The sequence below is a fragment of the Strix uralensis genome, chromosome 2 (genome assembly GCF_047716275.1).
Source record: "Strix uralensis isolate ZFMK-TIS-50842 chromosome 2, bStrUra1, whole genome shotgun sequence".
NCBI lineage: Eukaryota > Metazoa > Chordata > Aves > Strigiformes > Strigidae > Strix > Strix uralensis.
In genome coordinates, this window is record NC_133973.1 from 113056663 (window position 1) to 113074323 (window position 17661).

The following is a 17661-nucleotide window of genomic DNA, read 5'->3' on the forward strand; positions in this document are numbered from 1 at the left end:
ATGTTCTACCATTTTCTACCATTGGTGGAATTTACTGGATGCACTTTTTTCATGCATTTCTCATGTATGTGTGATTTCTCTTTTCTCTCTTTTCTCTCTTTTCTTTTCTTTTCTTTTCTTTTCTTTTCTTTTCTTTTCTTTTCTTTTCTTTTCTTTTCTTTTCTTTTCTTTTCTTTTCTCTCCTTTTCTCTCCTTTTCTCTCCTTTTCTCTCCTTTTCTCTCCTTTTCTCTCCTTTTCTCTCCTTTTCTCTCCTTTTCTCTCCTTTTCTCTCCTTTTCTCTCCTTTTCTCTCCTTTTCTCTCCTTTTCTCTCCTTTTCTCTCCTTTTCTCTCCTTTTCTCTCCTTTTCTCTCCTTTTCTCTCCTTTTCTCTCCTTTTCTCTCCTTTTCTCTCCTTTTCTCTCCTTTTCTCTCCTTTTCTCTCCTTTTCTCTCCTTTTCTCTCCTTTTCTCTCCTTTTCTCTCCTTTTCTCTCCTTTTCTCTCCTTTTCTCTCCTTTTCTCTCCTTTTCTCTCCTTTTCTCTCCTTTTCTCTCCTTTTCTCTCCTTTTCTCTCCTTTTCTCTCCTTTTCTCTCCTTTTCTCTCCTTTTCTCTCCTTTTCTCTCCTTTTCTCTCCTTTTCTCTCCTTTTCTCTCCTTTTCTCTCCTTTTCTCTCCTTTTCTCTCCTTTTCTCTCCTTTTCTCTCCTTTTCTCTCCTTTTCTCTCCTTTTCTCTCCTTTTCTCTCCTTTTCTCTCCTTTTCTCTCCTTTTCTCTCCTTTTCTCTCCTTTTCTCTCCTTTTCTCTCCTTTTCTCTCCTTTTCTCTCCTTTTCTCTCCTTTTCTCTCCTTTTCTCTCCTTTTCTCTCCTTTTCTCTCCTTTTCTCTCCTTTTCTCTCCTTTTCTCTCCTTTTCTCTCCTTTTCTCTCCTTTTCTCTCCTTTTCTCTCCTTTTCTCTCCTTTTCTCTCCTTTTCTCTCCTTTTCTCTCCTTTTCTCTCCTCTTCTCTCCTCTTCTCTCCTCTTCTCTCCTCTTCTCTCCTCTCCTTTTCTCTTCTCTCCTCTCCTTTTCTCTTCTCTCCTCTCCTTTTCTCTTCTCTCCTTTTCTCTTCTCTCCTTTTCTCTCCTTTTCTTTTCTTTTCTTTTCTTTTCTTTTCTTTTCTTTTCTTTTCTTTTCTTTTCTTTTCTTTTCTTTTCTTTTCTTTTCTTTTCTTTTCTTTTCTTTTCTTTTCTTTTCTTTTCTTTTCTTTTCTTTTCTCTCCTTTTCTCTCCTTTTCTCTCCTTTTCTCTCCTTTTCTCTCCTTTTCTTTTCTCTCCTTTTCTCTCCTTTTCTCTCCTTTTCTCTCCTCTCCTTTTCTCTCCTTTTCTCTCCTTTTCTTTTCTTTTCTTTTCTTTTCTTTTCTTTTCTTTTCTTTTCTTTTCTTTTCTTTTCTTTTCTTTTCTTTTCTTTTCTTTTCTTTTCTTTTCTTTTCTTTTCTTTTCTTTTCTCTCCTTTTCTCTCCTTTTCTCTCCTTTTCTCTCCTTTTCTCTCCTTTTCTCTCCTCTCCTTTTCTCTCCTTTTCTCTCCTTTTCTTTTCTTTTCTCTCCTTTTCTTTTCTTTTCTTTTCTTTTCTTTTCTTTTCTTTTCTTTTCTTTTCTTTTCTTTTCTTTTCTTTTCTTTTCTTTTCTTTTCTTTTCTTTTCTTTTCTTTTCTTTTCTTTTCTTTTCTTTTCTCTCCTTTTCTCTCCTTTTCTCTCCTTTCCTCTCCTTTTCTCTCCTTTCCTCTCCTTTCCTCTCCTTTTCTCTCCTTTTCTCTCCTTTCCTCTCCTTTCCTCTCCTTTCCTCTCCTTTCCTCTCCTTTTCTCTCCTTTCCTCTCCTTTTCTCTCCTTTCCTCTCCTTTTCTCTCCTTTTCTTTTCTTTTCTCTCCTTTCCTTGGCTGGAAATGTACTGCTGTTACACAAGCAGATTGTTATGCAAAATGTAATGGGGAAGAAGAAGGTAATTCATGCCAGCCATAACTGCAGCTTCGGACTTACCTGAGGTACCGGTGGCAACAGAAAAGTTAGTTTGATTTCAGGAAAATGTCACTCAAATGTTAATACTTTCTTCCTACTTTTATTTATTGAGAGACAAATCTGAATGCCTGTATTTTCTGTTACTTAATACTTACCTTCCAAAATGCTTAAAATAAAAACAGTTTTCAAAATCTCACAGTATTCTCGTATGGACAGAAGGTGTTTAATCTTTTATCAAGGTGTTGCCAGTTTAAGTTTAGTTTTAAAAAAACCTGGTATTGTTGAATTTCAGAGTTTACGTATCTTGTTTTGCGCCACTGTTTTCCCTTTAGGTAGTGTTGGTGTGCCACATTGTGGGGAGCTAAGCTTTCTCCTGCTACGTGAACAGTCTCTCTAGCTGTATTTGCAAACTTCAGAACTAAAAGTTTCCGTGTTGTAGCTGAGTGGCGGTGTGTCCCTGAGGCCTCCCCCGGGCTGACTTCTGACCAAGCTGGGACTGATACTGGGTATGGCTCTGAGAGGGAGAGCGGGACACCACACCAACTACTTCTGGTTTTAGTGGAAGCTGTCATCTCTTTGGCTTCTGTTGTGATCAAGCTTAAAGCAGATCAGGTTCTCTTTAGGGAAAATAAATCTTGTAAAACTTGCTATAGTTCCTCATGTGATAAGACGTTTGAAAAAGGCAAAGTTGATGTAGTGAGTGATGCACAGGTTCATTTATACAGTGCAGGGCAGGTATTTAGATACATCTGCTTGGAATACCTGTCTGTTTGGTTCTTTTTTTTTTTCTTTGGGGGGGGGGGGGAGGGGGGGAAGGTGTTGGGTGTTGACTCCAATAGCTCCATCACTGTCAAAAAAAGAGGAAGAAGAAAAAATAATCGGTCTGTATCGGAGACACTGTAGATAGCTCCACTCCTCTGAAGTGGTTTGTTGATTCCCTTTCTTGATACCCCGTAGTTCACAGTACGTATGGGCAGCATATGGGGCTGAGTATTTTCAGCACTGGCATGCGTTCTCCCATCTGAGAATCTGGAGGTTAATCTTGTTTTTAAATAAAGACGATATCTTGGTCTTAATGTTCCGGGTAGAAAGCTGGTGCCATAACTGAACGCTTTTGCTGGATGAGCCGCAAATGTCCGTCCTTTCCTGTATATTTCCCCTTAAAGTAGCTTTCATTTTCACAGGGGAAGAGTCTCGGAAGCTGAAGATCCCAAACCCGCCCTCCACTGAGGGGACGCCACTTTTCGCCCCCTCCCGCAGGGCGCGGCCGGGCCCGGCCGCTCCCGCCCCACCGGGGCCGCCCCGCCCGGCGCCGGGCCGGGAGGCGGAGGGGGGGGGTGGGAATGGACGAGCGGCTGCTCCGGGCCCTGGGGGGGCTCAGCCTGCAGCCCCCCCGGCGCCGCTTCGGCGGGAGGCTGGTGCTGCTGCGGGGGCTGCCGGGCTCCGGGAAGAGCACCCTGGCCAGGTAAGGAGGCGGCTCCGGAGCCCTTTGCCTTCGGTGGCGATGGCGGGTTTTCCTCCTCCTTTGGCTCCGGGCGCTCCCCGCTGCCGCGGCTCGGCCGCCCCCATGGCGACGGGCGAGGCCGGCTGTGGGGGACGTGTGGCGGGGCGGGGGGTGGCGGCGGGCCGGGCCCTCAGCCGAGCGGAGCGCGGGAGCCGCTGGCTGCAGACCACCGGGAAAAGGCTGAGGCACCGGTTCGGAGCTGGGTTTGTGGCTCGGGAGGGAAGTGGGAGCCTCGCAGGAACCTCGAATAAGCACAGGCGTTATGAAAACCCGTTTGCAGTGATGGCACAAAGCTCTACTGCTCCGGCACCTGTAACTGCTTTCTGGGTATACTGCCGGCATATCCAGAAAGCCCCTGTATATACAGGGGCGTGTATGTCGTTGTTCTGGGTGAGCCGTACTAAAAGGGATGTTTCTAGTAAAATAGACTAATCCCCCAAGCCAAGGTAGTTGTTGTTCCTTCTCTAAAAAGCGCCAGACTTTTTGTTTGTTTGTGTGTGTGTGTATTTAATCACAAACACAGTAAAGTCACTTTCTGACTCTGAAAATTGACAACAACTCTGACTTCTGTTTTCATGATGTCCTGCGCTCCTGGTCAGAGCTGTAGGGGTGTATAAAATGGGCAGAAGAGACTGGTCCAACCTCCAGCAGCTCCAAGACTGATTAAAATAGGTGGAAAAACCCAGAGGAAAGTGCTGGGAGATGGCATCGCAGTCAGCGTGACACAGTGTAGCTGTAATCTAGTACCACAAAATCTCACCGTCTGGTATGTCACAGCTCCCAGCATCACCAACTCTCCATCAGAAGAGGAACATTTGCTGTCTTCCCACTCTGCGCGGGTGAGGACCCATGCTGGGATCACGGGCTGCCACAGCCAGGGCTCTGCTGTGAAAGGTGGCAGCATGAAGCTGTGCGATGCACTGGGTTAACCTACAGTTTCCTCTTTTCGGTACAGTCCTTCCTGTCAGACTGTGCCTTCTGCCTCACAGGGCTTCTGCAAGACCGAGTTCTTCAGTGAACAGCCAGGTGCTATGTTTTTACTGGCACCCAAAATCAATGTCTCTCCCTAAAGAGGTCATGTAAGTGCAGACCCTTCTCAGAGGGGTTTGGGTCATCTTGTAGTACAGTAAGAACATAATGAACTGGGGCCGTGTTCTCAGGCAACACAAATAACTGACTCACCTATTTTTTTTTAGGTCAAAACACAAGATTAATTACTAATGAGTGATTTGCAAAATCAGTTGTAAGTATTGTTTTAGTCCTCTGTGAGATGAACGTTTGCAGAATTTACTCTGTTTCTAGTCCCTGTTAATTGTATCATAGCATTTAGCCATTCAGCAGTATAGAGATCAAAGGACAGCTGTAAAAGTGTCATTTAGTACCTCTCCATTAACTCTGTCCAGATTATGAAAGGACTGTCAAGAAAATTCTGAGATGTGCTATTCCCACATTGTGTTGGTAAATGCAATGTGCTAAGCTAAGCGATGTCTGCAGAAAATTACTGTAACAAAGCTCCGTGCAAGATACTGCTGGAGGAGGAAGGTGATTATTTATTAGCAAAAGCCCTCGGTAAGGGCATTTTACCCATTCAAATTTATTCTCTCAGATTTTATTCACTCATGCTATTACAGCTAAAAACTTGCGAGCACCAAGATGCGTGTGCACAGTTGCTCTGCCCAAAATCAGAGGGGACAAGGACCTTCAGCTGACCCACCCTCACTTTCTCTTCAGGGTTCCTTGGTTGACAGTGACAGGGTGGGTTTTGGTCAGGTCTGCTATGCCATCGCGCGGCCAGCAGTTTCTATGCTACCGTCTTTTTGCCTCTCAATTTTGCTTACTTGGTGCTGCATGAATCTTAGGCAGGATTTTTTTTCCCATTACTTTCATTTTCCCATTTTGGGTGTCTTTTCAGCTGCAGCCTCTCCCCCTGTTGGAACGAGGGGAAGAAGGAAGGTGTGTATGGGCTGGTGTGACCTGCTGGCTGTCCTCTTGCTCTCAGAGCGTGGGTCTTCCTGCCGCAAGTCCTCGTGCTGGGCCTTAGCTGAGTGGTGGCCTTTGGGGGGGGTGGGGGTGTAAACAGCACCTTTCCCAGTTTTATTGCTGTTAACTATGTTCTTGGCTGTCACTGTGTACCATTGTTTTAGCCTTTGCTCTGTTGTTTCTTCTGGTGCTTTCGCACACACCTCCATTCATTCATTTGTTCTTCGTATCAGCCAGTATTTCAGTTACAACTGGTACATCTTTACAGTGCTCAGAAGTGTCACGAACTGTGAATGTTATCACTGGTGATATGGCAACCCGGTGATAGCTCCAGCAGAAAGGCCCCTTTTTGGTTTGTCACACAATCCTAGGAACAACCTTGAATCCATGACTCGTTTCCTTGACCTTTCAGTGTCACCCAGCACAGTTTGAACACAGCTTTGTAAGATTTAGTTATGGCATCTTTGTTAAAATGATTTCCCCATCCTAGTCACTCCCCCACGTCAGAGCAGCCGGCACTGGTATGGATTGGTTGAGGTCTGGCTTTTGGATTCCAGTAAAGACAGCGAAGGATCCATCTGTGATACATTGAATAGTCAAGGCAGAAGGAGGAGTTGGTCTGCTCACCACCAAGCTCCAAACCTTTCCAATTGCTTCACTGTTAAGGATACGCTTCCCTGAACCACGTATTTTAGGTGACCCTAACCATCTCCCTGTAACTGTTCACCCTACATCACCACCAGCAGAAGCCACAGGAGAAGAGGGGGCGGCTGTGAGTTGCATCTCCAATCGCCTCCACCGGGCGTGTGTGACATCCTCCTGAACGCGTTCCCCTTGACTTCACGGTACAGATTTCGTGATCAATCTGAGGCAGCTACTAAGAAAACAGCTATCTGAGGTGCCGTAGCAGGTATAGCTTCCAAAAATGTCTCCAAAAAATCAAATGAGCCACACACAAGCTCATACCTGCTTCCCCAACACTCTTTATTGCACAGTAGCTGTATTTCCAGCTCTTCTACAGTATATTGCTGTGATGCACAACTCAAGTAACATGTAACCCTCTACCTAGCAGTTTTGCTCAAGCACTAGGCTGGGCATGATTGAATGTGTAACTTTTCAGCCACTGCTGTTGATTTATCACTGGAAATGAGGTCGTTCTTGTACTCCCTTATGAAGCACAGAGGGAGCAGTCTTTCAGAACCGAAGGGAAAAAACGCATCGGCACTGAGGCATCACTGTGTGGTGTAATGCCAATCTTCTCCAGCTGTCTCTGCTGCTTTTGCCCAGTTTCTCCCTGCACCTCCAGGCCTGGGCCAGCCCCGCTGCTGTTACCAGTGCCCCAACCCTGCTGTGGCACTGCAGCTCCGATGGGGTTCACGGACTTCAGCTCTGCTGCTCCTGCTTCCAGGCGGCAACGCAGTGCAAACATTTACCTTTGTATAAAACGGCTTCAGGTGATTCTCCTGAATGTGCTTATCAAATATGACAGCCTGTTGCTTTACAAAATACAACCACTGCTCTAACCCCCACGGGTGAGACACAAAGGCATGTATGTGCTCTGCCAGCAGCGCAGGGATCGGCTGGCAGGCTCCCAGCGGGGCAGAGTCCTCAGGGCACTAGAAGCTGTTAAAACAGAGCAGACAGCTGGTAGTGCTGGGCATGGGCTCCAGATCTCATAGTTCTGATTTTCTGCTGAAACCAAAGGCTTTCAAGTGCCCCAGCAAGGCTTTGTGTTGGGAGGAGTGACCGGAGCAAGTGGTTGCATGTGATGTCTGTATGTACTTGTTCTGATCCCTGTTATGTTGGAAGTAGCTTGGGCATTTACCGGCTCTGAGATCTGCCTGACATACTGTGCTGTTGCCTTCTGAGCACTGAAAATGTTCCTTCTGATTTGCTTACCAGGCTCAAACCAGAAATTCATTTCTTTTCAAATTTTCTGATGGAAAAACATGACAGCCTGTGAAATACAGTTACGAATTTATCTCCAATGATATTACTAGTGATCATGGAGACTTCTCCCAAGCACTCTAATGCATCCAGCTAGTTGAAACCCTGAATAATTATTTTGTTGTCTATATGTACAGTTAAAATCAGAAATGGTTGTTTGAAAGCACTGAAGATGCTATTTAGAAAAAAAGGGACTTAAAAATGGTATAAATCATGGGAACAGATCTTCAGATGCATAACGCAGAAGACTCTAAACTCACCTGTCTATTCACTGAGGCAGTTGTTACAATGCTACTGTGGTCAAACAGAAACACAGCTGTATTTTCAACAGAAAGATTCTCCTTTTTTAATCACAGCAGACATAAATTTGACCAGGGTGAGATGGCAGATGAGTGTGCACCAACACTAGCCAAGACACCACGTCGTTCAGAAGCATTCTTGCTACCCAGACTGCCGGGGGTTGGTGTGGGCAGACAGCGAAGCTTGTGCCTCTGAACAGCTTCATGTTTCCAGGGGATTTATCAGTTCCCAGGCCCTGCTGGTGGATATGTGAAGTTTGCTGCTGTTGTGTCAGAGCTGAAGAGCAGAAGCATCTGAAAGTTTTTTTTTGTCCCCAGCTGTATCAGCCAGTCTAATGAGATACGGTACCTGGTGTCTGCTTTGCCTTGCAGAAGGGGGAAAAAGGGTTTGGGGAGATTTATTGCAAGCAGAGGAAACATCCTCCTTGCTCTTCTTATTTTCTTATCCTTTGTATTTTCTGAAACAGCAGCAAATGTATCTAATGCAAGATAGATATCTGCTGTAAGATAGCTGTAACACTGTGCAATTAAATGTCCCAAGTGGGCAAATTAATACTGAACCTTTGACAGATACTGCTTAGTCCAATGCTGGGCTTCAAGTTTGGTGGCTTTTTAAAAAAAAATGCAAACATAGCTCATATGTACCCTTTGATCTTGCAAAGAGATTTCATTTTTCTTTTCCTCCTTAGTATGCTTTACACTTACTGATCTAATGGCAATGGGTAATTGTTTTACAGTGCTGCTCAAAATTTGTTAATTAATAACACTGGTCACAATTCCTCCCACTTTGCATAGCTGGTGTATATTTTGCTACAAGCATTTTTATTGCATGCAGTGATTAGGAGCCTGTTGTGATTATATAAAACCTTTCTTCTAAGCTAGCTTGTGGTCCTGTGTTCGTAGAAGGCTTATTTCTCAAGGAACATACTAAAGAGGTTTTGGTGCCCTTTTAAATTATAAGGGACAGAAGAAACAGGATTTTTATCAGCTTCAGGGGCAATAGGGGATTACAGAAAATGGTTGTAAACTTTAGTGTCAGTTTCATTTTAGAAAGCTAAAAGTTAAAAACAGCAAAAGAAGCAAATGGTAAAACATCAAATGTTTTCTTATGTTGCTGTTAGTAGGAGTTGGTTTGGTATGAATACAGCAAATGTGACAGTAATTCATAGTTCTTAGCACATTTTGTCCATATTTTTCCTCCTTTGAAGCACAAGATTTATGTACTTTAATTATCAGTGATACGAGGAGAGTAGACTGAGTTTACAGATACATACTATTTAGATTGCTTAAGGGTTAATATCAAAGCTCTCATGTGAGTGTGCATATATGTGTCAAAAAACTTGGTAAGGTATATGCTAAGAAAATAATTTTTAGAATTTGCACTGGTTGAGAACATTTTTAAAAGAAACACGGAGCAAGAAAAAAAAATCTTGCGATCTTTTATTAATATGTACAATTTTATGTGCCTATTAGTAGCTAAAGGAACAACGCACACTTTACCACAGTCAGTTTTTTAGAGAAGAGATTGCTACACAGATGGGTAAAACAGTGGGAAAGGTGACATGCTGAATTATAGTGAGAACTGAATATATCAGTTTATGAGCACAAGAGTAACTAGATAAGCATTAGGTGCTCACATGCTTTTCATGATGAGAATTCTTTGCCTGGGACCAAAATTAAAGATAATTTGGCTGTTTGCTAAGAGTTTGCAACGTGACTTTTGTTAGATCTGTTTGCCCAGCAGTAATTATGTGAATAAAACATCCTTTGGAGCTAGAAGATAACAACATGTAGGTGCTAAATGATACCTGACGGTGGCTGCAGCCCAGTCCTGGACAGTCTGTCAGCACTGAGTCTCTGCTCTCTGGGGCTGTTGCTACCACAAAATAATATTAATTAATCAGCAGATGGTAGAAGTTACAGTGGAGGCGGAACAAAGTCAGACGCTGGCCTTTATTCAGCTAAATGCAATGTGCAATCCTAGTGAAGAATTGCTGCTAGCAGGCAGATTAAGTAAATGGTTAGGGCAGAGCTAGAGATGACAAAATTAAGCCTTTTCTGTCTGTGTGTCTGTTTTTTTGCCGATAACCTAGAGGCACCTTTTCCCTTGCTGTTGCTCAATTAGATAAGACATTGAGAAATAGTTGTTTTGCAGCTTATGGGGATGGAAGAGAAGTGTTTTATCAGGGAAGCTGAAATGAGTCCCAGGGACTGGAGACTGTGTGTGGTGTGAGATAGGGCAGCAGCATTGATGTCTGAGAGCCACAAGGTTTCTGGATTGGCCTTACTTTCTTTTCCAGAGACATTTGGGCCTTAGGAAGACAGAGAGTAATGAGATGATGCTGTGGGCTCTCCCTGACGTCTTGCAAAGACTGCCTCCTCCCCCAACACTCCCTTGATGGAAAAAATAGACAGTTCTGTCTGTGGACACAAATAAGTCTGGATTACACACAAGTGGGAACACAATTTTGCATTATTTTCTTTTTCATGCTCTCCAAGGACTGACAGAGTAATGCTTCATATTTCAGCCACCACATAAGGAGCATTTTCACTTCCTAGGGCCAGTCTTTGAGGCAGCCGGTCAGCTTATGGCAGGGCACGTGTCCACCCCCCTGGGCATCCTGGGTCTGAATGGACATCAGGGTGAAGAGAAGGGGGATTGCCCTCTGCCACTCATCACAGGGGACCAGTTTTATGGATCTGTTGCATTTGGGGCTGCCAATCTAAGCAAATCAGGTTTGTTTATAAAACATGTTTAAAAGCTGAAAATAAATAAAAATTACTCAGCTCTACAAGAAGAGGAGGGTTAAATAAAACAGGCACAAGTGAAAAGCAAAAAGAACCATAAAATTGCAACAAATAATAGGAAATATTGACTAATCAGCCAGATACTTATTTGCAAATTTAAAAAATAAGTGCTATGTGCTTTGTAACCAAAAAAACCCAAGACAAACTGATGATAATATCGATTATCTTTACTAAATGATAAATCATTCCTCCTAGTTATCTTCAAAAATCTCTCTGTAGCAAAACTCCCATGATCAAATTGTCTTTTGAGACCAACTTCCATGGGATTAGTAGGTTTGTTTTTTGTTTTTTGGTTTTTTTTTTATTTATTTACAGTCATACCTTTTCAGATAACTCAGAAAGAAAATTGAATATGCTAATATGATTAAAGACTCATGTTGGCAGTCTATTGTAGATTCCTCTGCTGAATTAAAGAAATCAAGGCCGTGCCTTTAAGCTCCATTCCTTTCCTCCTATGTGTCCATCTACTGATTACATTACTTTTAGATCCTTCAAAGGGGGATTTTTCAGATGAAGCACTGTGCATATTTGCAGACTATTAATACAGCTCTTCATTTAATATTCTCTATTAAAGGCATGTGTTAGCATCTATTAATCCTCCTTTCGTTTTTTTTTTTCCAGACAACTGAAACGTGACTATCCCAGTGCTGTAGTTCTTAGTACTGATGACTTCTTTATTGAAAATGGTGTATACGTGTTTGAGCCTGACTTCTTAGAGGATGCACACAAATGGAACCAAAAGCGAGGTGATTGAAATCAATCCAGGGGTTTTGCAGAATTGTTTTGCTTTTCAGTCTGTCTTTAAACCTAGCTCCCAAAATAAAAATATCCCAAAGTGTCATCATATACAGAAGTTCATGGGGTACTGGTTAAAAAACTGTATTACCACTTCTGACTTATCAGAGAGCAATTTATAATGGAAAAATGTTGGTGACTGAAAGATATTATTTTAGAAAGTAAACCAGTGACTATTAGGTAGGACTGCTGAAGCTTGGTAACAGCAGGTGGCATGCAAATACAGCACAGCAGCTGCTCACTGCAGCTGTGTGTGCTGCATCCTTCAGACTGTAACTTCTTAGATGTCTGTCCTGACTTGGAAGGGGGTGTTATGGGGAGGGGGTTTGTGATAGCCAGGAGGAAAATTTGCAAACCTAATTATAAGTTTGAGACTGAAACAACCCAGGTCTTTACTTCAGAGGGAAAAATATAATATGCTTTTGTGGCTGTGCTCTGAACTCATTTCTAGCAATGGCAAACACTTTGAGATCATGTAACAGGGATCTTCTGCAAATAACACTCATTTTCAGCTGTTTTAAATACCTAGTGCTGCGATACTGCTAAGTATGGCCTATGGGAGGTTCAGCCCTTGCTACTGAGCACAGCCAGTGGCTGCATCACCTCCTCCAGGAGAGCGAGCTCCTGCTGGGCACTGACCTCTGCTCACGTTTGGGTGGTAGCTACAGACCCAGGTCTGGTGGGGAGCCAAGAGAGGACACTTTGGGGCTAGGAAGACCTGGATTGGTCTGTTATTTCGTACATGTTAGCTTTACTTAATGTGTTTGTTACATTACAGCACACAAGGCAATGAAGAATGGGAAAAGCCCGGTTATTATTGATAATACCAACATCCATGCTTGGGAAATGAAGCCGTATGTGATGATGGTAGGGAAAAGCTCTGATTTATTGCTTTTATATGCTCAGCTATGACATTTAAGAGGTGATCTGACTGCAACAGTTCATAATATGGCTAAAAATAATTACTTCTGTTTACCTTTAGTTCTCTGATTATAGTTAACGATTGATATTGTGAAAAAGTAGGGGCAGAGGTGCCAGTGTAGTTGTTGTGTCTAGTCAGCTATATATCTCAGTGAAGGCAAAATTACTTGAAAAGATTTTCTTTGAACTTGCTCTGTAACTTCTTGGCGATCAGGATGTCATCCCCTTCCCCAGCAGTGACATGAATTGAATAGTTCCCAAACTATTTGTTGACAAATATATGAAGATATGACTTACAAATTCAGTTTATGACTTGTGAAAAATACACCATAGTTTTTGTAGATGCATTGGTATCTCTCGTCAGGAGTTCTGGCAGACATGGCAATATTTTTAGTACAGTTTCATAATGTGGCCTGTCTGCTAACATTATACTCATGCTTCTGTTCTTGGGTTATGGGCTTGTCAGTTAAAAATTGGGGTCTAAATATTGCTTGTATGGGAGCACAAAAGAGGCAGGAATTAATAATAGTGCAGGAAAGCCTAGACATGCCACTCCAGCAGCAACTCTGAATGCTTGTGGGTGACTAGGAAGCAAGTGAGAGCATGTAAAAAGGTCCACAGAGTTCCTTGCCTCCTTTTCCCCAAATCAAAACAAAAACAACCAATAATTGTGTTAAATACATATACATATGCATGTATAGGTACATTTGTGTGTGTATGTGTATATGTAGGTGTGCGTGTATGTACATATATAGACACATAACACACACAAATATGTTGCTTTACCTTGAAAAAACTTGAGGCCTGTAGACTCAGTGGCTGGAAATAGCATGACTGATAGGTGTTGACCTTATGCTTCCGGAAGCTCCAGACTGGTGTGGCCAACCTGTGGCCCTTGAACCAGCTGTGACTTCCAGAGACTTCAAGTGCCAGGATGCCACTGCCATGGGGGATGGGGACTGGGGCCAAGTTTTGCTGGGACACCCAAATCCTTTGATGTAGAAGGAAATGAACTAGGTGGTACCAGCACCTTGCTGGGAGTCATGGTTATCTTCCTCTTTCTGGCTCCTGGTACATATGATACATCACTTAGCCAGATAAAATCTCAGGGAGGGTCTGGCAGACTGGCTACTCTTGAGCTGGGCAGTCATATGTCTAAAATTCTGTGTCCTTCAGGCGCGTGAAAATAGATATGAAGTTGTATTCCAAGAACCAGATACACCCTGGAAGTTCAATGTTCAAGAACTGACAAGGTACATCTTTTTCTCTTTGATACAGCAGACAGCTTCTCATTTTATTAATGTGCTCTGAGAAAGGTCAGCCCTCTTCCTCTTCATATATCCTAGAAAGTAACCTAGTAAATGACAACAGAAGGATTGTTGTGGAAAATTTCTATTACTCAGTACCTGGTCTGCAGTGAATTCAGTCCTGAAAGAGCCTGACCGTGCTCAAGTGAGTCAGGCAGTAGAAAAAGCAACACCCCTGAAGCATGTATTTATACTGCAAGCAAGCTTCTTGGGGCAGGAACCCTGATTTTCATTCTGTATTTTGAGCAGCACTTTCTATGTTTGGCAACAAAACCACATCTAAACACTAAAGACAATAATCAGGCTTCTGTTCTTAAAAAATCTAACCATAACAAAGATTGTCTTGCTGTAGCACAGTAGGATTGTGTGGTCAAGAAATGGGGTTCTAGAGAATCTTTCTAAATACACACACACAGAAGGGAGACAATGAATGTATCAACTCTGCACACTGTGGTAGGTTATAGAGGCAGCCAAATATGGCTCCAAGTATGTTAGTTTGGCTGGTGGCTGCAGGGTTAATGGTTATATCACAAAAAATTCCGTGCAGGCTAATTTTCTAGCCTTTAACCCACCGGCCGTAAACTATGTTATGGGGGCGAGTGCACTCCCACCCAGTAGATCTGAAAGCTAACATGTGCTAACTTTATTGTTATTGCAAGAGAACAGGACATGGGTACTTCATTCCCACTGATTTGTTTTGTACCAGCTAGGATCTCTAGTCAAAAATCACCACTGCGCCTTTTTGCGCATGACAAATGGCAGGGGGCCGTGGCCAGAGCGCTGGTGGCTCCTGGGCGAGGCAGGACATGGCAGGTGGCAGCCAAGGGCTTGGGGCTGAAGGCAGGAGAGGGCACTGACAGCCTGAGCAGTCAGCTGCCAAGTGTCAGCTCTTCCTTCACCAGCACCAGCTGGGAGCCAGTTGTAGGGCATTGCTGCAGAGGCAGTAATCATTCATTGTAGGCTGAGCTACTCCGTAACTTGTATTTTGTTTTATGCATCATGTTACAGTAGCACTGTAAAGCTAATTCAAATACACTCAGTTTGGAGCAGCTCTTTGGCAAATGATTCAGGGACAGCTGAAGGTGGGTCCCAGTCCGGCCTGTACTGGCAGTGCAGTTGCTGGGCCAGGGCCGAGGCCCAGGCTGCACATGGGTAGGGCACTGCCTGCGGGAGGACCTCCTGCCTGCTTCACACCTGGGACGCTGCAGCTGGCAACCTGCTGCCTTGCTGTCACCTTCATTCCACCAGGAAAAAACCACAGTGAGAGATGGCAGGATTTGCACAATGCAAGGCTTTGAAATATGGGTGCAGGACAGAGTTAGACTCTAGATGATGAATTGTACCTAATAGAGCTAAATGGCAAAAACCAAAGATCGTCAGATTTTGCAAACTCACAGACAAGCAGAAGTCCCTGGTGGTCTTTGGAAAAACAAATCTCACTAACATGTCGGGAGACTGCGGCTGTTTCTGGTCTCTCCAGAAAGCCCTGTATGTTTGAGCATCCTGTTCCCCTCCCTCTCAAACCTGTCGTTTACAAATCTGCCCGGGAGCCTGAGCTGCATCAGGTATGATTTTTTTCCCCACTTCCGCTCGGACAAAGCAACATTTTTTTTGACCTCTATACTTGATATAAGTCAGCATCTGAGCCATCTACAGCCCTTGTCTGTGTTTCTCCAGATGTACAAAAGCTCACCCTGAGGCTAACAAGCCATGAGCACTAAACCCCAGCAATACTCATATAAGATAATACACAGGTCTTCTACATAGCTCTTTCATTTCAAAGCATTTGTCTAACTTCTTATGTCCTGACTGCCCACAAAAATACTTGCATTACATTTTTCAGCAGTCCCAATAATAGTTTTAAGAAGCAGGTGGAAGTGAACAACAATTTGGGAAAAAAGGGCTAGAAATATATCAGCAGGGACATGAACCGTTATCCTGAACTTATCAGGAACCTTTGCAAGCTTAAGATAACCTCTAGTACATGGGCAGCTAAATACTTGTATTTTCTGTTAATGTTAACTCTACAGAAGAAATATTCATCATGTCCCTCAACAAAAGATACAACGGATGAAAGAAGAATACGAGCACAATGTTACCTTCCACAGTGTTCTTCAGTCTGAAAAACCAGGCAGAGCTGAGAGAAGCTCCAGTGGACCCAATGCAGCCTATGGTATGGGTGCCCAGTGCAACCCCCCCTCCAGCCTTCTCAAGCAGACGACCTCACGTGGTGGCACATACAAACGTGCCACTTAAGAGGTGGATTCCTCAGTGTATTTTAATTGTCAGGGTATAAAAAGTCTCTAGTTTTACATTTTTTTCTAAACTGGTTTTTATTCTATTTTTCTACTACATTTCTAAATTACTTGTATTTCTTACAAATCTTTTAAGTATGACTGGATTCTGGTCTTGCAGCTCTAATGATCAATCTAAGAACACTATCATCAGTACAAAATATACTCCCTCTTGTCCCTCTTCCTCCATGAAAATTCATTCAAGCTTACAATGAAATCTAATGGCTGTGCCACACACTTTTTTCTGCATCTCACACTCTGTCACTAATAGATAACAATAAATATTCCTAAATTCTTTCTTTCTTACAGGCCATGTGGCCAGTTCCTTCTCCGTGCAGTTGTAATTTCTTGCCATTTTAATACTTTATATCTGGCTGTATAACCTTTTGTATCTTCCTACTCCATTTTGCCTAGAGCATCACGGCTAGCTTTAAGGGAGGCAGTGAACGGTGGAGAAGGTAGCTCTAACAGATTGTAACAAGATTCAGTGCTGTTCTCTATCTACACCGCTGCTGTCTGGATTCATGCTGGTCTTACCTCAGCTCTAGCACAGCCAAACAGCTCCTTCAGCCTGGAGGTGAAACACTTTAACACACCAAACTGAGCCCTTTATCTTGCTAAGACATAGGAGTTCAACTGATGCTGAGACAAGTCCACGTAGGAGGCTCCTGAAAGGAAACATTAGTGTCAGGCTAGTGCTTGTTAACTTCTAAGTAGGAACAGGGCTACAGGGGAAACTCTGAATAGCTGAAGCCCAAGGCTACCAAATACCTAAACTAACAAGATAGTGACTTAAGAAAGGAGAAAAAAAACATTCTTGTAAGGGGAGAAATCAACAATTTCTACCACCAAGTACCAAGAAGCCCATGACTGGTGGATGAGTGAGAAGAGAAGCTATCCTGCAGTAGTTTTATCCATATTGTAAAATTCTGCTAATTGCATCCTCATCAAGAAGCCTTGTGAAATGTTTATAAAACTCAGCATTTGTGATGGCGGTGTTTTTCAGCAGGTGTGAATTATGAGGCAGTACTTACTGAACAGGACAACAGTGAGTTATTTTGCAGTAGGAAATGAAGACAGCTCACATTGGACATTAAGAAATACGGGTATAGCAGCTATTCATCTAGCACTTCAACAGAGAGAGGAGTGTAAGAAGTATAAAGAAATATGCTGTTTCTGGGCAAAAGCCGAGCTGTCTTCAGGACACAGAAGTTGTATGAGATGAACTGCATTTTGTACTCAAGCTGCATTTAAAGAAGTCGTATCATCATTGTAAACAATTGTGAATTAGGGGGCCCAGGGAACCTGGCTCTGCAGTACTGCACAAAGGTTTACAGAACTATCAGCAGCCTTGTGTCAGCCCATTACAGTTCTCCATTCCTGCTACAACATCCAGCTTCGAGTTCCACACTTGAGCTGCAAATGGCACAGGACCCCTGAGAGGTTGCTGAGGGGGAGCTGGTGGTCTCTGTTCTGAAACATCCTCCCTCCTCTGACCCACATGCAGTAGGAAGCTGCAGTGCAAGGGGCAGCCTGGTAACAAATTAACTAAAAAGGGGACTTGGCAGCCTGTCTAGCAGGACTGTTTCCCTCTCCAGTGGAGAAACTCTAATTCTGAGAAGCATCTACCTGTTGAAATTAATGGGAACAAAGTAATGAATTAAAGTACTAAACTCATGCCCAGCAGAAAGATCTCATGAAATCAAAGAAAGATCTGATTATCTTTCAAAATACTGTGGCCTCAAGTGCTTCTTTAAGGAGTAGCTCAGAAACACTGACCAAGGATCTATCATCAATACCTTTATATGGCATTTTATTATGAATCAAATAATCACAGCTG

At 43.2% G+C, this 17661-nt stretch overlaps 1 protein-coding gene across 1 annotated transcript; it reads left to right on the plus strand.

Annotated features, from left to right (window-relative positions):
* The first annotated feature begins 3283 nt into the window (after positions 1-3283).
* On the plus strand, positions 3284-17650 carry N4BP2L1 (NEDD4 binding protein 2 like 1). The gene is given in 6 exon segments (XM_074859857.1): positions 3284-3431; positions 11126-11250; positions 12078-12166; positions 13397-13473; positions 15558-15729; positions 15731-17650. Coding segments are annotated over 6 exon segments (678 nt in total). The 5' UTR covers positions 3284-3309; the 3' UTR covers positions 15824-17650.
* Positions 17651-17661: the final 11 nt, after the last annotated feature.